The sequence below is a fragment of the Sinohyriopsis cumingii genome, chromosome 2 (genome assembly GCF_028554795.1).
Source record: "Sinohyriopsis cumingii isolate HCF-2022 chromosome 2, ASM2855479v2, whole genome shotgun sequence".
In the NCBI taxonomy this organism is placed as follows: domain Eukaryota; kingdom Metazoa; phylum Mollusca; class Bivalvia; order Unionida; family Unionidae; genus Sinohyriopsis; species Sinohyriopsis cumingii.
The window spans coordinates 4,682,609-4,704,035 of record NC_142962.1 but is presented as its reverse complement, the minus strand read 5'-3'; the positions used below and the strand labels follow the sequence as shown (position 1 = coordinate 4,704,035).

At 35.9% G+C, this 21,427-nt stretch overlaps 1 protein-coding gene across 1 annotated transcript; it reads left to right on the top strand.

The window, feature by feature from the left end:
• The first annotated feature begins 218 nt into the window (after positions 1-218).
• LOC149804260 (metalloprotease mig-17-like) lies at positions 219-19,552 on the top strand. The gene is made up of 5 exons (XM_089932434.1): positions 219-322; positions 792-962; positions 9,789-9,924; positions 18,998-19,108; positions 19,361-19,552. The coding sequence occupies exons 1-5, from the start codon at positions 285-287 to the stop codon at positions 19,400-19,402; spliced, it is 498 nt and encodes a 165-aa protein (XP_089788560.1). The 5' UTR covers positions 219-284; the 3' UTR covers positions 19,403-19,552.
• Positions 19,553-21,427: the final 1,875 nt, after the last annotated feature.

Genomic DNA, 21,427 nt, shown 5'->3' with positions numbered 1-21,427 from the left:
ATAATCATTTGTTAAAAATAAACAGCTTAATATATAAGACACAGTGTAAGCAATTGAATTGGGGTTTATAATTTATACATTATAATAAACCTTAGAATGAATTGGTAAATTTTAATTTTAATTATGTTTATCAGTATAGTTCCATTTATAATTTGATCAAACGGCCTTTAACTATGCTATGTTATCTGGTCTTATTCCCATCTTTCCTTTTAGGTTATGCCTACTTTTGGAAGGTATGTGACAAATTTGGTAAAACATCGATAATCCAGACACGTGATTATTATATGACAGCGGCCACAGCAGCACACGAACTTGCACACAAGTAAGTTTACTAACGATGCACTATTTGTCCCCCGCATTTGTGTCCACTCGATTAGCACGTATAATGTTCTGCGCTGTTTTTCTCATTCCCACATGGAACACTTTTGGTGGCCACCTATCGATCGCCAGTTGCTTCCTCCGATAATTGTTTCATATTTATTACATTTTATGCACCAGAAAACTGCATATTTTGGACGACCGAGAATACTAATAAATTATTAAAAATTCTAGAGTCTATATTATTGCTTATTGTTTTTTGGCAACATCCGGAATCATTTTAAGGAAGTATATATTTAAAATATGTTACATAAGTGTGAAAACATTTTGCTCCGTTCGGTTCTGTACATTTTATTAGGCAACAGTGGGCTGTCATTCCAAGCGCCATGAGTAGAGATCAATCCAGGTTTTATTGTCAAATCTACATTGTACCTGATGTATAGTCACATGCATAAGCTGTCTCTTATTTACAGCCTTGGAGTTGACCATGACGGTGAAGGGAACGCCATATCTTGTCGGGCTGAAGATCAATTTCTTATGACTCCTAGGGACCCAGTTTACAACAAAACCACGCCATATTCCAGAAACCTATGGATTTTCTCGAATTGCTCCGTGGACGTGTTCACAGAATCACTAAAAAACAAGTATGCATACACAATATACAGTGAGAGATATGTCATAGTAGTGTATACCCAATATACAGTGAGACATATGTCATAGTAGTGTATACACAATATACAGTGAGAGATATGTCATAGTAGTGTATACCCAATATACAGTGAGACATATGTCATAGTAGCGTATACACAATAGACAGTGAGACATATGTCATAGTAGCGTATACACAATATGCAGTGAGACATATGTCATAGTAGCGTATACCCAATATACAGTGAGACATATGTCATAGTAGTGTATACACAATATACAGTGAGAGATATGTCATAGTAGTGTATACACAATATACAGTGAGACATATGTCATAATAGTGTATACACAATATACAGTGAGAGATATGTCATAGTAGTGTTTTAATCGTGAGTATGGGCTTTTGCTACTGATCTAGACCAAATCATTATACCACTAATGACTTTGTAGTGACATTGCACTCTCATTCATGCGAGCCCATGTGCATCTCCACTTAAAAATGTCATGTAGGGTCAAAATTACAACCAAGATCAGTAACAAAACAAAGTCGAATAAATCACGTTACTCAAACCGTTCGGTTACAATATAACTGTTACAACGACGGTTGCATCAAACAGTTTGAGCTTTATCCTGTCCGTTTTGTCTCGACTTCATGATTATTGTCACCTACACATTCGTTTATCGACCGTTTGGATATGTCTTCCATCGTTTTTTCATAACATTATATATGCTGAATGTATGAAAGTACTGTCTAACGCATTGCAAGTGTTAGGAGCTTTTTAATCGTATCATACTATTTCCGTTGGTTATTTATATGTGTTTAATCCAGAACTGATATATTGTTTAGCACATTATTGAATTCATTCATTTTCAGTGACTTAATGACATATATCATTGGTGTACATCTTCCTGTTTAACGAAATACTTTTTTTTTTACAGTTCGTCAATATTTCAAAGCATTCCATAACTGAAATAATATAGTTCAGATGATTCCAAACAAGTTTTGGACTGCTTTGACAGGAATGGAGCTATGTTTGCATTTGGCGTTGTTTGTCCGCACGATTTCGCAATGAAAGGTCTAATTGTTCCCTTGGCATATATATAGAAGAAATATCCGGACTTGTACAACTTGTAAAAGCAACAATTTCGGTCACCCTGGTTTCGTACCTGTACTCATAAACGAGGGTGATTCTGCATACCAACAACGTATCGAACCTACCAGTGTTAATCGTTTGTCCTCAACTGACGTCGAGGGCAGCTTACAGATTGCAATGAGTCCGTTTGGCACTGACGTGGCAAGTTCTGAAAATACACATATTCTCGAAAACGTTCGTGATACGATTATGTATCAGCGCCCCCACTCAGAGTGGTTACTGTTGATTTGGCACCACTTTCGATTGATGTGCCTGTAATAATTAATGTGGTTGACATTTAACTTTCCACTCAGGCAAACGGTGATTGCCGTTGAGACGTTGCAAATAACATCTACAAATGCATTCATTCGTTTGTATTTGATGAGTAATGCTATTCTCTTCGTAAATTAATATCGTACCTGTTGTAAAACCATCGGTTCATTTCTCCTCAGTAAGTTTGTGGGTCTACACACACACACACACACACACACACACACACACACACACACACACATGCTTTTCTAAACCATTAATCTTTTACTGATAATATTTTCACCCACTAATAGAACATTGTTTTCAGGGAAATGTTTAAATGTGTGCATTATTGGGCTGGGTCTTTCTTTAAAAAGAATCCACACTGATTACGCAGTTGAAGGTTACTGAAATGATATTTTGGTCACTGACATTTTGACGTAGTAGAAACATTTCCTGCGCGTCTTAATGCCTGACTGTGCTTTCACTGATCTATCGTTTTCATTTGCGAATGCGACTGCTAATGTTGCGACTTTCAAGTAAGTTGGAATTGGTACATTATGATGGTCCTAAATATCAATCTTTATTTCACACTCAGCAAGGTTATATTTTAGTGAACAGCATGACTTAACACCAGTCAGACGCAGACACAGATATTCGTCAACATGACGACTGAAGGTAATATTAATGTTCGCGTCTGCTGTCACCCTGTTCAACACCCCCCCCCCCCGAAAAATTCCGTAGCATCGTCACTAGGGCCAATTTCCGTCACTTACATGCAATAACACATCTTGAACATAAACTGCAGAGACGGTTAAGTAAATCGTCAGGATACATGTGGGATGCTTCAAATTGACTTTCATCTTAGATATCACAGATATCGATGTCGTTTATATAAAAGATTTTTTTAAACCGAGGGCAGGTTAGTTATGTATTGTTACATGTAGACGAAGAAGACTGTTTATCAATAATTTAAATTAATTCCATACACTATTATAACCGGATAATAAAGAAATCCACGTCAGTAAATGCCATTCAACCATTTATTATTAAATGTTCCGATTTTTCTTCTTCTTATCATATCAGCAATCATGGGTATTTTGAAAAAGAAATTAATACAGACGGTATTTGTGAACACAGTTTAGTGGCCTTTTCATTTACATGGTTCTTGGGTAAAGACAAATAATAATCTCTGATTTGCCCAGTATCATTGATTTTGGCCCGGTTTTTGACGACGGTGACTCGCAGTTTCGAAACAGTGCAGTAAATACCGAAACGGTTAAAGTTTTCCAGTTCGATCTTGAAAAATCACAAGCTTACTCTGTTCGACGTTAACATCAGGCTGTAGGCGCAACTCTTCTTTGATCAACTCAGCGTTGCGTCTGGTTGTTCCAACATCGCGTCTTTCAGTGTCAATAGGTTTTTTCGCCATAGTATCAAGCGTACTTTCTAGGAACGATTGTAAATTCAACTTGTGTTTGAATGGTTTGTGAACTATAATGCATGTAATTATTCGATGGCAGCCTATCCACGAATGTGGCTGTACAGAAAAGTGTGTAACGCCAGCGTTGAATTGCAAGCCCTACCTATTCAACATTTATTTGATTTGAGTGTAACCACGTATGTCACCAAATGTATCCATCGGTTCTCTTCCTGATTCCAGGTTACTTACTTCGTAAGCCTTGTTCCCAGAGTGGATCATGCATAAAGACACAGACAAAATCTGGATTGATTTTATCAACTGGGGACACAACCAACTACACTGACTCCATTCCTGCACTTAAGAAATGATGTGTCCTACAACCGTCGTTACAGGACGAACGCGAAGGCAGTTGAGACAGCGGGATTGTCGCAAGACATAAAAACTATTCCACATCGCAGTTCAACGTGGCATTACTGGCCAATGATAAAGTAGGACGGACTCCGCAGAGGTGGTATTTGGTGTAACCACGTGTGTGCATTTATGTCGGTCTTAGATAAATATTCTCTCTGCGTTGTCTAGGTGCTCAATAATTATGTCATCTTGTACATCATGACTATCTTTACTCGGATCAAGCTCATCACTGGTAAGAGCTTCAGCAACTGCGGTATACAAATCAACAGCAGACAATTTGCTGCCTAATGAAGACTGAGGCGTTTCAGTAAAACCCCGAGTACATCATGGTCAGTTATCCGCTTACAAAGTAATCATGTACAGGTGATTCCGTGTTTATCGCCAAATGCTTCGATTCAACAACAGTTACGTTGTTTTAGAAACAGCCGGGTCAATGCCTACAGAGTGAACTGAGTTTTGAAGGATATGATCATGCCTGAGTGGTTTGAGCTTTTTCTGTGAAGAGAAGTCAAAGACGATTAGATCTGTAATTTTTATAATTCCATGATAAATGTCAAGTATTGCATATAACAATTCGATACTGGGAATCCAATTCGAGCTAAAACGCCTAATGATCAAATCGGCTTCATGTGAACTTGTGATCGATGTCGTTCAATGACATTTACCTTATTGAGCAGCCGTAAACAAGGTTTAGAAATAAAACAGCCCTGAAGGCGATGATTTCGCTGTTGCATTAGCAACACTATCGTGCACACTGCAGAGTAACTATCCTGATGAGAAACATCTGTGGCTACCTCTGAACCTATATCCATTTAGTACGGACCTGGAACACGATATACAACCTGATTGTAATTAGGACCAACAGAAGCCCGAAGAACTTGGAACGGTATAGATACTAATCTTGAACACAAGGTCGTGCGTACGTGGTTTAAAATTATAGCGTATGCCTCAGAGTGATGTTCTGCTACGATATTACATCCACAACATTATTCTTAGTATTCCTACAACATGAAAAAGAATTGCCTAACGAATTATCAACGGACGAATTAACGCTGTGATTGTATTATAAGGTTCTGTCCTCGGCCGACAAAGTCAACTCATTGGAGTTAAAGAACATTAATATGAAAAGGTCAAAATTAGGGTTGATCGAGCATAGTCAACCAAGCGAGCCTTGTATCAAAGTATCTAACCGCACCAAAGCAGATTTCCCTGAATGGTTGATCTTAAATTGCTTAACTTATTTCATTATGTTAGTCCTTTGTTATTTGACATAATCAGCTATTTGAACGACAAGCCGTGATAAGTACTAATCATGATTTACCAGTGGATACAAAGGACAAAGATTTAGTTAGTTTGCCAAATGAATTTAAATATATTTACGCAGTTAGACTGCTTACAACGCTGCAGAAGTTGCATGTAGATCCATCCAAAACAATTCTCGTAGGAATTAAAACGTTGCTAATTAATCATAAGATACTGGTTCATTCTGGACGTATAATTATGCAGTGATTGGACTACTACGAGACGTGATTGGACTACTATGAGACGATTTAACTATATACTTGCAGAACGAATATTCGGGCATCAGTACCCACAGGAATAGTTAATGTCTTATAAAGAATATATAATCCTCGCCACTCGGGAGGATATTCCACATATATATCGTGATGAAGATCTTTTACCTTAATCACATGGGTAACTCATTTTACCTTCTTAAGGGTTGTGCTAGATGAAACCAGGACCAAATAAATTTTGGGGCGCCGTTCAAAGTATTGTTGATAAACTTACCCAAGCACCCATCTTTGAATTTTCATACGACTTACCAGCGATGCGTCTATTTCATCTGCATACAGCTGCATTGGTGGTAATATGAATGAACAATTAGTGTGTATCTATGTACAACTTAATGATGTTATTAACGTACCCAGTAATACAAGTCGTACATAAGCTGGTTAGACAAGTCCAACAAAAACACGCCTAGACTGGTTTTGTTAGATTCAGATTCAAACCTATGGCCAGCATTAAGCCTGCAAAGTTTATCTTGCTGTATAAGCACGTAAAAGGTCAAAGTGAATACGTTCTTTCATGAGTTTAAAGAAGCCATTGCAAACTTGTTTATCGAGTACATGCATTGATTAGAGTTCATCTGTAGTATAGGGAGCCATCCATTTGTTCTGATTAAACCGTAACACTACAAAGTCTTTCATATAGCTGCAATTAGCAAGTATGTCTCATCAAATGTTTCCAATCCTCTTTTTATAATTGTGGGTACATTCCTTTGCTATTATCAACTCTTTTTTGTCTGGGAAAGCGGTACCATATTGATTGGTGATTTCAAGTCGATCAGTACAGTACGATTTAAGGTTACAGGTTACCTTGTCAAAACTGAAACCTGCGTAGACTATGAATTCTAACTGTCCGAGCCTAAATGTCCTGTTATTTTCCATGTTACTGTCAATCATGTTAATTGGTGTATATAAGTATTCCATCTAAGCAGTGTTTTGGTATCGAAGTATTTTCGGTCTCATGCAATTATTTCTCCATGTCAAGCTGGAACAATATTTAGGAATCAAAATTTTTTTATTATTGGTCAGAAACCTCTTTGTACGTAACATCATTATCAGATAAAAGAAAACGTCATTTCTGACTGCTTATGGTTATAAAACAAGGAATAGAATAAAATGAAACTTAAGCGGATGCACTTGGTTTTAAAAAGTCAAGGTCATAGTCATGTTTTGAAAGCAATACATTTGTCTGGAAAAGGAAACTCAGTCTGATTCTATTACGAGAACTTATGAACCAGCAAAGTAATTTGCCTTTGTATGAGACGTCCACTTCTAGAAGAAAAGAGTTCTTAAAAACAGGATTAAACTGAGCCTTTCCTAATTTCCTCTTCATTCTGATGATATTGCATCAGACAATGCATCAGGGCCAGTGACTATAGCAGCTATGAATTATTTGCATATTGAGTGTATTCATATATTATTCAATGAGCTAGCTGTAGATAAGGTTCACACATTTATAACTGATAATTCTTATTTGGATTGTAATGTTTATCCTGTTGATATTAAAATCAATGTTTCTCCTGCTCAGACAGGTACTACGTCTATAGCAACACAAGCTCTTGAAAATAATTTTGGTCACGACACTGTTCTTTCAGCTGACACATTTATTGGTCAGTCTTTCGATGTGTTCGTTTTTTCCTGGTATTGATCAAGGAACTGGTACCGATCACAGTGATCCTCTCTTTACTAGTCATTTTTTCTATTCTAATCAGAGAGACAAAAGACAATCACTCAATGTCGAACAGAAACATTATCGTTGGATCTCCTATTTGTTTGACAGGTATCCGCTGGTGACGATTGTTCCGTAGCTATGAGATTGTTTTTCAGCACGAAGAGTGAGAGAACATACTTAGTCTAGCCCATGAAATACCGTTGACTGGTATGTTAGGAATTAAGAAGAGATCTTAATAGATTTGTATTGGTCAAAAATTAGAAGTGACGTTAATAAGTCACGTTGATCTTTTTACACTAGACAAATAGTAGGAGAGCCTCATCAAACGACCGCTGCCTCATATTCAACCAATTCCTGCGTTTGACAAACAAGCAAGCAGACTACTGATAGGCTATATTGGTCCCTTACCTAACACCAAGTCATGCAATCAATACTTGTTGACTATAATGTCTGCGTTCAGATTTTCAGATGAATGCTTGAATTAAAAATTCAATATTCGCCGGAAAATGTTTTTTTAATTCTGTATTATTAGGTCTAAACAAAATAATACTTTCCGTATGTATGCTGACGATACAGCAAGTTGGCAATATAGATTAATTACAAAAGTACCACGACTCGATGACTGCATTCATAAATTTGGAATAAGAGAATGTATTGTCATGGTTGACCTATTGATGGGATTCTAGCGAATCCCAATCAAGGAATGAGCAAAAGAAATTCTGGCATTTGCATCTCCAGTTTAAATTTATCAAACGTTGTTCCGTTGCTATGACAAATTCACTCTAAGTATTCTAGCACCAGATTATGATCAGTACGTTTTGTCTAGATATTAGTGATATTATCCATGATGTCATCATCTACAATGACACGTTGGGATATTCACTTAGAAATCATTCGAAAACTCTTTGATCGAGTCAGTGATGCATATTTGACAATTAACTTAAGTACAAATGAGTTTCGCAGTATTTATATTACATTTTTCAGTATATTGAGTGACATGGTCAAATTAAACCTGTAGATATTACATTAAAACCCATCTCTTAATTCATAGTGCCTAACAGTACTAAGCAAATGATGCGTTTTGGACATGACTAGATATCGATGATAATTTTAACGAATGCTTGGCTTATTAATTGCTTAATCCCTGACCAAAATATGGTGTAAGAAACTCAAGCTTCATTAGTCAGCCTAATGTCAAGAGACCTTTAATGTACTGAAACCCATACCTAACGGTGCAACAGTTATTTCAGCTCCAGATTTCCGTCAATAATTTACAATATATGTTAATGTAACTGATCTAGGAGTTGTTGGGGTATGCATTCAAGAAGACTAAAATGGTGTGGACCATCCGATTTACTACTTTAAAAAAATGCAAGTTGTAAAAAAAATGTTTCCCCAACCCAGAAGGAATATTTAGTTCCATGCTTCCCTTGCTACTCTCAGACGTTTATATTATTTCAGCTGCTTCTCTGATGTATTCATTAACAAAATCAATTTTAAACATCAAGAGGCTGTGTATCTGGGGTTTGATGTTCCAGGAACATAACATCGACAATGTGCAAATCAAAGAAACAGATAACCTGATTGCAGAAGCACGTGTATTAAAAAAGAATATTTTCATTGCTTTGCTTTATGTATATTAAGTGTCATTCAAAAGACATCCACCTATGCAATTTAATTAATGTAGTATCAAATTTATGTCGAACTAATATGGAAATTAAGCTTTTACAGAATGGTTTTGTCACGTGGTCATTATTTAGTTGATCACGTGACTCGAGTAAAGACGTTATTTTTCTGATGAAGGCTTTGTGATACGGTCTAATGCCAATGACCCATGGTCTATTATGGAACTGAAAGGTATAAATTCAATTTCATTGACTGCAAATTGATGTGGCAGGTAAATAAATTCATTCTAAAATTAAACTTGCATGTATAAATCTTTTTTTTTTCTTTATTACAGTGGTTGTATTGTTTTTATATTGCTAGTTCAATTTGTATTTATAACTTTGCTTATAACGCCTATTTAAGTATTGCTACCATTTTTGTCCTTGATTGTTGTAGTGGTTCGGATAACGAGCTATAAATATAGTCTTTGTTTTAATTATGACCTAGAAATGTTCCAGAAAATGAATCCAACCTGGACTTGCATGTTTATATCCAATCACTTCATACATAATGGACTGTTTATAAATTTCCTCGATAGCTTTACCTTGTTGTATTTGGGAACAGTTACAGAAACTTTCTTCCAATGCTTCCAAGCTCAGTCATTCTTTAAAAAGTTTTTGCACACTGTCAGATATATATATATATATATATATATATATACATATACTTATCACTGGAAAATGTCCATTCACCTAATTCAGATCGTGCTTGAACAATGTGGGTGTTTTCTACGACTTGGCAGAATGGACACAGTTTATGACGGAACTGCCAGGGGACATTTATACTGTCCATGACCAATGTCGTTTCTTGCATGGACCCGGATCTGTCTTCTGTGGGGTATGTACATTGTGTGTCTGATTGTCCGTGAAGGTATTCCCATCTTAGAACGACAAGTGTTTTCCTTACTTACATTTATATGAATGTGTTTATGGGGACAAATGGAAACACTGTTCCCAGTGGCCGACCTCAATTGTTTTTTTTTTTTTTTGTTGTTGTTTTGGGTTTAACGCCATTCTTTAACATTCGATAGACCATTCGTGGCTGTCAGTATAACCTGTCGAGGAAGAATCCCGGTAAATTCCACTAATAAAGTCAAATTCAATGGAGGCCACTGACAAACTTTATCCCATGCCCAATTAGGCAGACCCCAGGAATCGAACCCAAGCGGACAACGCTAAGATGGCCGATATTGCTAAAAGTCAGGGCTCTAGATCGCTCGGCTACTTCGTCCCCTTTACTTCATTCAGAGTTACATAGCACCTCTGCTAGGGTTGACCTAAATATGCGCCACCTCAGGTAATTTTTAGAAATCTTAATTTTAACTTGTCAGGTTTAGCATGTGATGATAGGGACAAACGTGCTGATGGGAACAAAACTGTTTATGGGGTCCAGTCTTTTTATCGGGATATGTGATGATAGAGATGAATGTTTTATGGGGACCTTTAAGTATTTAAAGGAACAAGTGAACATGAAATGGTAATTTTGAAATTGTTATAGGTCATAGGGGCATGTAAGGAAAATGTAATGTTGATATTTCGATACAATTCATTACACATGTATGAGTATTATTCAACATCCGATCTATGACTAAAATTTTAACACACGCTTTAAACTCCAGAACATGATTTTATATTACAATCAAGCACACCCAATACACAATCCAAACCACATCTAGAAAACTATCTAAACACACAATCCAGCTAGAACCTGCTTTTTAATTACAATGTAAAGTTACATAGGTGTATCTGAATTTTAAAGAGGAAACGTGTATTGTGATAAACGAGCATTGTAAAGGGTATAGCTATCTACAAATGAACCCATATCTTTGGATTTACACCTACTATCAGAAGAAATGGGGATGTCACTTCACTAACAAATACTTACTTTCTATACTATCCAATCCAACCTTTCTTATCTTATCCAAAACCAGCCTTTATATACTCTATCTGCCACCAATTAATTTTATACTATCCAGTACCACATTGGAGTGATCAGGACCCCACTCATATTAACCAACGACAGGAAAGATGCGTTTTACACATTCCACCTTTATATGCACACAAACCTAATATCACATAAGACTAGTAGGATGTAGGAGAAGGTGCATCATCATCAAGGTGTGTGGCGTTGTCAAGAGGTCAATCTCTGACTTGGAACTTTCCCAATATTCTCCGTGCATCATTTTTTTCAGTTCTCGGATTGTTCTCTTTCTTTTCCTATTATTCACGTGAACATATTTATGAGATATGGAGGGAATTTTGACGTCTGCTACTGCCTCTCTCCTTCTCTGGCGTGGAAGATGAAGTAACGCCCTCGATGGGAGCGTGTAGTGATTTTAAAAACGTATCTGGGCGAATGAAATGATGCTTTTCAGTTTGAACTAACTCATTTTCGTCTTTTGTGTAGAAATGTACTCCATGCCCTTGTTGATTAGGACATTTGAAAGAAATGATTTTCCTTTCTTCCAAGTGTCGTCTTTTACACAATGCAACCCTCGAGTGTCCATAAGTTTTATGAGGTGTGCTGTCATACGAAAAGCTGAGTTTAGCATAGTTCTTAAGCCATGTCCTTGGTATCGAGTGATTCATTTGTTCATAGGATACATTGGATACAGAGGAGTCCACTTTAAATTGAATGACTTTGAGTAATGGAATGGATGTGGTTCCTACCGAATTGTATTTCATCCCATCTAAGTACAGACATATCGGATTCAATCTTTGGTTGGATAATGGTCGGATTAAAATAATTGTTGTCGATGATAAGGTCGCATTAATGGTATTTCTTTGTTTCCACTCAAAATGGAAACAAATTGGAAGAAAATGCGAGGAATAGCGTTTTGCTATACACAAAACGAATATTCAGCTTATGTTGAGACAAGGAAGCTACTAACTCCTTTTAATTTGGGTTAATAAAATATTCCTTTTAACACTTCACCGTTCATGTCTTCCAATTTATTCAAGAAAGGATCATGACCACTTATTCATCGTGTGACACAAAACAATTTGGTACTCTAGTTATGTAATTATTTAATTCTAGTCATGTAATTAATCTTCGTCAAAAGTACGTTTGGTTTTTCAATACGTATTTATTTTTCATACATCAACAGTTCATCTTTCTTTGGGGCAGTAGTCGGAAGATCCAAACAATCTATCCAATACCATCATTTCGTTTTCTCGGATACCTTTTGCTCAACCAGTGATATAATGTGTCCTGTAAGGATTGATTGCAAGCATTGACAGGACTTGGTAACACTTGGGAGTGTGTTAATGTACACATATTTCTAAATAGGTTCATTCCAAGTTCTTTTAAAAGGGACTAACAACATTGGATATCGTAATTCTTGGTGCTTAAAACATGAGCATATTTTTTTTAAATTCTTTCTGAAGAGTCAGATTCAGAAATTCGGTACCTGTGTCATTGTTTAATCGCAGTGCATGACGACCACTTTGCTTTAAGCACGGTTCATAGTTTTTATTAACTCGAAACAGTTCTTATAAGTCTAATGAAACCTCAGCTATTTTTAAAATACATCGGTGACATAAACCAAATATTTGTAATCACTATAGTGCGCTGACAAATTAAAGACATTAGCTAAATCTGTTTGTCGTTGATGATAGATGAGATCCTTCTTGATCTGCCTTCTGAGAAGCTTTTGTCGAATGTGTTTGTATAGCCTCCTCTCTCCTCTGGGACATGAATGATTGTAATAAATACCATATAATGTGCTTGCATGTATGGTGCATGTTTTTAGTTGTTCATCAACAAGTTAAGCAACTGACAATTCCCATTTAATCATTTGCTTTTCGTGGACTGTAATCCGCTGCGTGTTCAAAGGGCAATATGTTTAGATTCGGATATCTAAACAATGATTGTCGATCCTTGTTTGTTACCTGTCTTCACTTCTGTCTTTTTGCATTTTAATGTCAGATGTGTACACAGTATATTTTTGATCCAAACAATTCGTAATGCAGATGTTACAATATCGTTCTTCCCCTTGCTCTGTCCTCACCGAAGCTGTATGTATTTTGGTGACTTTGGATTCTTTTGTCTTGATCATCTTGAAATATTTTTGAGTAAATTTATCTATTTCGTTCATAGGTTGTGGTAAATGATTTTGAAGACTTTGCAATAATTGACAGTACACTACAAAATGTATGTTTTTGACACATAAGCTCGATCTGTCTACAATTGTTATGCTTATTGCATCTGTGACATATCGGTGCTATTATGATTCTTATATCACCGGGGTATATTATTTTTTTAGTACAAACGATAAAGTTACATACAAAGACTGCATCGAATTAATGCGAAGTTTTTTCTTCCATAAGATTCAAGATGCCTTTTTTGAAAACCGGCGGTTTTTCCATCATTCTTTTTCAACCATTTTATCTCATGGCGCCTCTGAGAAGCGGTCCAACAGTGTAAATCAAATGCATGCATGATATTATATTGCCAGAAAGAAGGCTAACTGCGTTTTCTGTAGCAGAACCTGCTGAAATTATGGATTCCTCTAGTCATACTTGCGGACAATCAAGACAGCATTTTTGTGTCCCCGATTCTTTGAAATATTCACTATATTATCCAGCACATTATCGTTTAGTTTCGAAGAATCCTACATAGAAAAAGATAGACAACGAAGATAAGAAGAAATGAAGGCACACTATTTAAAGTGAAAATTCTAATTTATATTCATTTTTTGCACGTCCTGATATGCCTGCCAAATGTAACATGAGTTATGATTCTTTTCCTTGCTTGTCTGTATCAGATTTTCGAATACACTTCTTTCATGGTTTCCTTTCTATGAATTCTTTCTTTTCGGCATACGTTCTACACGATAGCATGGCATGCGGTAAGCACAACTGATCAGTTTTGACTTTATTATGTTTGGTACAGAACTCTGTCGTCCACCAATAATACTTTCTACGTCCGCTATCTTTGTAAGTTGGTGTGGAACATGTGTAATATGAATTATTGCTTTTCCATCGGCCGTGTTAAACTCTTCCTTGGTTAGTTGGACGTGTTGTAATGTTTGATGACTTTAGATAATGTGAATTCTACAGATATCATAAACTCGATCCAGACAGGAGCATTTAAACTGTTGCGAATGGAGAGTTTCAAAGGGTCTTAATTTGTAACTTGACATCGTCGTTTCGGTGTCTCCAACAAGGAATCCAACAAATCAGTATTGAAAGCATCTTATATTTGGTAGACATTGGACGTAAACTCTTTAAATTTCAGAGTCTAGGTGTAAGTCTTGCTTCTTGAGATTCTGGAATTCAGCTTTTTGTCACTCAAATGTGATAATAACCTTCGTGATCTCTTTCTTGTTTGTTATAGCGGGACTGTCTTGGTCTTGTTGTAGAAATTGAGGTATTGGTTGGGGCTTACACAAGCTTATCTCGAAAACACTAGTATTTGCTTGCCTAACACGTCAGCCAGCGTATGAGTTGACACGGAAATCTTCTGAGGCTACACGGAAAATTATCGTCGTTGACTATTGGTTTTTCCTTCTTATGTTATTTCACCTGAATAGTGTTATCTTTTTAGCTAAATTTCAAACGTTTCTTTGGATATGTTTCATGCACACACATATATGTGGCGAAATTCTTACACTCTGAGGAAATAACATTAATTCAGCTTTCATACTGTGAAAATGATGTGGTCAAAGCAGATCGCCCTTTTTGTAAGACATTTGCAGAGAATCATTCCATGGCAAACAATGTTGACGAGTACCGATTAATTTACCAAAAGTCAATATACCTGCTTTATCTCCCAGGAGTAAGGACATTTGGATCCGGAATGTCAACAACGTCAAAGCAAAGGAAGGAAAGGAGAAAAAATCTACGTTATCACTGCAAAGGAACAGGAACTTGGTCTTCAGATTATTTCAGAAAAATATTACTAATATCAGAAGAAAACGCAAGGAGAAGAAAAGATGGAGAGGTCTTCAGAAGCAGAAGGAAATTGAAGAAAAAGACCACTAAATGGATCAGCCGAAAGGAAAGACCTATTCCAATGAAGAATGTTTTCTTGTAAAGAGAAAGAGACAATGAAAGAAGTAAATAAGCTAGAAAATGTAATTCTCTAACGCGTTGTTCTATTTTTATTGTGATTCCAAAAACAAGACTGTAACAAAGAAAAACGTGAGTGTCTTCTTGGACTGATTTCTTAGGCAGTACGTGTCTTAATTAAACACGAACACACACGTGCACATCATTCATGCATGAGGAAGAAGATTAGTGTGCATGTGGTGTACAATAATAAAGTTGGTGTGTTGGATAGCATGTTTGTGTGTTGTCATTCGTTATTTTATATATGTTCTTTTCTTCTTATTGTAAATGCAGAAGTTTAAGCACTACACAAGATGCTTTGGATAGTTTGTATGGGGTGTTTGATATTATAGATTTTGTTTGGGATAGATTGTTTGGATGACTTCATCCCTATCTGTTCATCATAACATTTTCGTAGGATGAAAAGTGTAGATTTGTAGACACGGCAACAAGATGTTATGAATGAAGTATATTGGATGCTAAGTAGTATTTGTAAAATGTTCCATAATATATTTGTGTAATTTCATTCATTCTTTAACGTTATTCTTTTTCTGATAGTTCTAGAATTTTGTTTCCATCCAGGACCATTTGTATCATGTACGTATGGTGTTGGAAAGTAGCGATGAAGTGTTTCTGCTTTTGACGTCTTCTTTTACATCATAACGGTTTTTAATAATATGCTTATGTGTTTAGAACTACAAATAGACTTTAGGTTTGTATGGGTAGAGTGTTTTATAGTAAACAGCCATTCCAATGAATACTTTTCGCAGACCCCCGACAACTTTCAATTATTTTGACTTGTTACATTTCAAGTTCGTGATGGCCCTTATACATGTTGGATAATAATCAAAATGCGGGTGCTCGATTGTATACGTGGTTTGTTTGAATAGTAATTACAAAGTGGATGTTGGATTGTACATGTATGCAATGTATTTTGGATAGGATCTAAACATTTCAATACGTATGTCCTCATACGTCTAACATGGAATAGGCGTATACTGATAAAACAATTGCAAATATATTTCCATAGTCCCAATAAACTATTTTGTCCCGATAATATCATCCCCATGTTGAACATATGGATAACTTTAACACAGTATTTCCAATAATCACCTCTAATGGCTCATACCTAGGTCAACTCTAACACTGTTAGCATGTAACCCAATTGTGGTCAGATACTTGTAACAATATTGCTGTTTGTACAAAAGAACAATGTTGTCATAATAAACCCTTTTGTCCGTATAATACCAATTCCATGTTAAGCCTATGGCCTGTAAAGTTCTCATTTTCCCCCAAGTACATCCACGTACATGTTAACCTATAATCTCTACGATGCCAAGTTGTCCCCCAAGTGCACTCACTCATTTGTTAACATATAACCCTTACGATGCCGAGTTGTCCCCAAAGTGAACCATGTTATAACTGATGAGGCTATGCTGTATTCAGCTTAGCTGCTTTTTATTAACTATAAGATTACATATGTTCATACTTTGTGTTTTAGCTATATGTTTGAAAACGGCAACATGACTTATATTGATTTTATGTATTAAACGTACCATTCCTTAAGAAATTCCAACATGACAATATTTATATGTTGATATGTTAACTTTTCGTCTGCTGCCTTTTAAAAAGTGCACTGTGCCTATGTTGTTATACTGGTATGCTGTCTTCAGGTCTGCTGTCTGGTATAAAACTAAGCATACAGCAGGGCTAACAGCTAATGTGCTGAAGTTAACACAATGGTGAAGACGAAGAAAATTAAATGAATTTATTAGCAAATAGATAATGGGTTTGACAAACAAAAGAGAAGCAAGAGGGGGTTCTGTAGCTTAGACTGTCGTCGATATAATTCATTTTCTTTATTTCGGTCTGTGAGAAGAGTAAACGTTTTCACTGATCATAATTATGTGTTTAATAACATCATCCACTGGAATTTACAATACGTATAGCTTATCAATTTAGGACTTACTTCAAACTATATTTATCAAGTCATCACCAGAGAAGTACGGTTCTAGTAATTGCTCGTGTCTGTTGATCAGTTTGATCAATCATCCATCGCAATCTACTTTCATAACAGAGAATTAATTGATAGATGTTATGAGTAATTTTCAATTTAAGGAAGAAAGAGATATAACCATGCAATAAATCGTATCCCCAGAATGTTTAAAAAGAGTGACCATACCGTTAGAAGAGACAAAATATATTAAAATTTAACTGTAATAACTTTTAAATAAAGCGGACACGGCTTGCCTTTATATTGATGCTTAAATAAATAGCAAAGCAATAATAAATGTGATCTTTTTTAGTAACAATTATATATGTGCAACATGAATCCATTATATCAGGTATATCAGGCACTTGGAACGTTTTTGAACCTCCACACCATTTCATGATGTGTATTTTCTGCACTAAGTTTTCGGAGTAATACGAAAGGCAAACGACTTCATTTGCTGAACTTGGGAAACGTTTCATATATCATCCCTATAACCACCCAATGAAAGCTCTGTACGCCTATATGCAATGGGGTGTTTGAAATCCAAACAGAAGACTTGTTCCTCAGACACAGACCAAAGATGGCACTAAATGTCATTACAAATTAGGTATAAAATATAATTATGAACTTTCAACGTTTTGCTGTTGGTTGCTATTGATATAAGTTCGTGTTAATGAATACAAACATGTACAATATACATGAAACTGGCCTATATTTGACTTTGGTGTGATTAGTGATTTTTCGGCAGGAAAAAATAGCACTCTTATTTTGGTGATCTTAGGATTTATTTAAGCAAAACTCCTGTTTTCGAGGTTTCCATTGCCAGTTCAGTCTGGAAAATAGTCTATTCTATTATATTACGTCCTTCACTTGAATGTTTCACAATGCCCTATTCTGCATCGTTTCTTTTATCTGTCTGCTTTCCGTTTGGTACTATTTCAAATGGAGAACTAAAATGCCGTGAATCGTGTGGTAAAATGGCATGATTAGCTGCTGTGTATACTTTGGTGTATGGTAATGGTCAAGACTGAATTCAGACAGCTTGCACTGTATTAAATCTAAACACACAAACAACATTCATTCTATGACTCTAACTACTGTGATGATCGAATTATCATTGGACACAGAATTGTGCATCGGTGTATAGACATAAGTGTTGCTAATCATGTGCTTGGGCATTTACATTGCCAAGACAAAGAAGAACATATTTCCACCAACACTCAGTAACGATAGCATATACAACTGTTTGATATCACTGGAGCCCTTTTCCTCTGATGCTATGCAGTGCTACGTATACTACCAACTAACACGAGTCTTCCATTTCATCCATGCTACCCGCTTAAATCGCTACAGACATTTCAGTTTCCAGAGCACATCATGTATACCTTGTAGCGGGTCTCTCCATGACCTTGGGCGCAATCTAGTATTTATATGACCTCGAACACTTCCTTCTAAGTAGGCTCATATGCTAGAACACTACAACACGTTTTGTTGTTCAGATTGTATTTCCTTAGGGAAATATTTATCGAATAATGAAATAAAATCTGGTGACTGTCGGACACATTTTATCCACGTGTGCGATGAAGACATATAAAATGATCTTCGTGTACTTGTAGATAATACAAGAGAAATTGTAGATATTAAAAAGCATAAAAGGATAAGGACAGCGCTAAAATGCCATTATATTTGCTAATACCAATTAAACACCTCTACGACAGATTCATGATTGGAGAATATAGCGTAAGAGTATATGAACAGATACTAAAACTGTCCCCATCCGGAATAAATCTCAGTGGTTCATATATTTGGGCTGATTGGTTCAACGGCTCCACACACCTAGAGCTATTCGTATTTTCCCTTCTTTCAGAAACACATCTGGGATGTTTGTCGCTTCATGCAATGTACGGATCCGCTAACGAAAACATGCGAACCGAAATTCCTCATCGCAGCTCAAGGAACATTTTGTGGCACAAATATGGTATTCTCTCTCTCTCTCTCTCAAGAAATATAGCTGACTTCCAATGCTGGAAGGATCTCGTCAATCAGATGGCATTTTGTAAAAAAAAAGATATGATATGAACAATTTATTTTTCTTTTTGTTTAAAATTACATGTACTAAATTATGCAGTGGTGTGTAATTCAATGTAACTTATTACCATTCAAAACCAGACTATGCACAATATTCATTTGGTTTATTTCTTACACATATGTCTAAAACGTTTTATTTCAGTGGTGCAAGGAAGGATTGTGTGTTTCAAAAGCTTCGAAATAGTTGAGTACATGCCACAGATTTGGAGCAAATTTGATATTGCGGCTAGCCGGATAAAAAGCGAAATCATAAGGATGCCGGTCTAAAGTCTGCTCTAAACGGACAAATTTGACAGCGACGGTATATCCCAGTGCATTTAAGCAAGTGCTTCATATACCCTTTATTGTATGAATGGTTCTTTAATAAACAAAGAAGCAGACCTGTTGAATTACTTATACATTTACCATTAACTCTTGACACAAATCTTATTAAGGATAACTTTTAAATTTAAATTCTTTAAGAGTGCAATTATAGGTACAATGATGAAACAATATGTAATTAAACTAAACCCAGTTCATTCAGAAATCAATTGGACTGTATGCTAAAGCATTCCATTTACTGAACAGGTCCCAATCGTAGTGTGCCAAGTACCAAACAAAACCCTACATTGCCTTCTTGATGAATAATTGTAAACAACATTCAATAAAAGATCATACCAAGGTGTTTCACATTTACAAAACCACTTTGGCGTTGTCGACAAAAATCTATAAAAACATAATTGGCTTTCGTTTTTTTTAAACAGTATTTATGATGATATCCTTTCAATCTCATCTTCCTACCAAAATGATTCGTGCACTGTAAGACATCAGTAACGAATAATATGCACAAGTACGCTCTTATTTTTAAGACGCGAGCCTTAAATAGGTATAACTATGGCATATGTTGACTACATGTCAGTCGCCAACAGTCATATACCCCGTCAAACTATATTTTCTTTGGACAAACACGAAGTAGTCTTATCATAAATGGTGGATCCAATATTTGGTGCTCAAACCAGAAACTTAATCAAACCATTTTAAACTCTGTGGTCTTCAGGAGGTGTGGTCTTCAGGAGGTGTCATAATTAATTCACTTTTAAATTAAATCACAATACATTAGTTAAAAACAGACCGCCGACCAAACGAAGATTGCTGTAGCAGCAAGTTTATACTCGTTTGAAACAAAACTTAAATTTCAGAAATAAATTACCAAAGGAAAATACCTTAAGTCAGAAAGAGATTATGTAAGGCCGCTAGAACGTACACATAATCAGGAAATAACACACCGCTTGCTGACACTTTCTCCCAACACTTATTCGTCGTTCATGATGATGTACACCAAGTCTGATTTAACAACAGCGTTTTCAGATTTGGAGACCAGTTCTAACTTTTGTTTCGCCAGCGACATCTTCTGCTCGAGAGACTGATCCTGCAACAACAAAGAGAATTAAAAGAACACCCTCCTTAGTTACCTAAACACAGCGTTACTTTGACCGGATTCAACGCTCTGAAGCGAGAACAGATCATTCAGATAACAGACAAAGAAATCATTGATGTTGTGTTTGAATGCTGCTTTAGCGTTTTGAAAGGAATAGTATATTAGTCCATTGTAGAAAAACAGCGCTGAGGAAAACTTAAGAACGCTCCACGCTTAATGTTGAAAACGACAATACCCATAAGTAAAATGAAACAAATAATATTCGTTAAACGAAGAGGTGGTATGGCCATTATTATAATTCCCTTGTTACAATGGCCATCCGTTTGTTAAAATCGACAGACGAACCTCTCTATTAGTATTAAGAAAATGAAGAAGAACGAATAAACAAGCATCCACTTTTCTGGTAAAACGTCACACTTGTTCCATTTAATCTTATATACGTAGCACAACTCGTTTATTTCAAAAACACACAATAAATATACCTTCACCAAAAAAGACATAGTCTACCTCCTAATATTATTCTAAGAGAGATGTCTCAATTACAACAACTACATTCGCTAATGGATCAGACCATATTATCAGAATCAGAAAAATCTCAACGATAGACAAAAATTGCAAGCTTTAAACTGTTTCACCAGAAAGCTTTAAACGAAAGAACTAATCCTACTAGATGTTCAGGAATATCGCCAAAAGTGCTAAAAGTATAAAACCAAACATATCCACATGGATGGAGAAAGAAGAAACAACATAAATTGTTCAAACTTCGTCTAGTCCAATAGTTTGTAAAGTATC

Bases quoted from the DNA above. Each gene is read 5' to 3' on its own strand.
- LOC149804260 (XM_089932434.1), top strand. From the start codon at position 285: ATGACAGCGGCCACAGCAGCACACGAACTTGCACACAA. The intron at 963-9,788 runs GTATGCATACAC...CACCTAATTCAG, and splicing joins ACAGAATCACTAAAAAACAA to ATCGTGCTTGAACAATGTGG. The intron at 19,109-19,360 runs GTATTCTCTCTC...GTTTTATTTCAG, and splicing joins CATTTTGTGGCACAAATATG to TGGTGCAAGGAAGGATTGTG.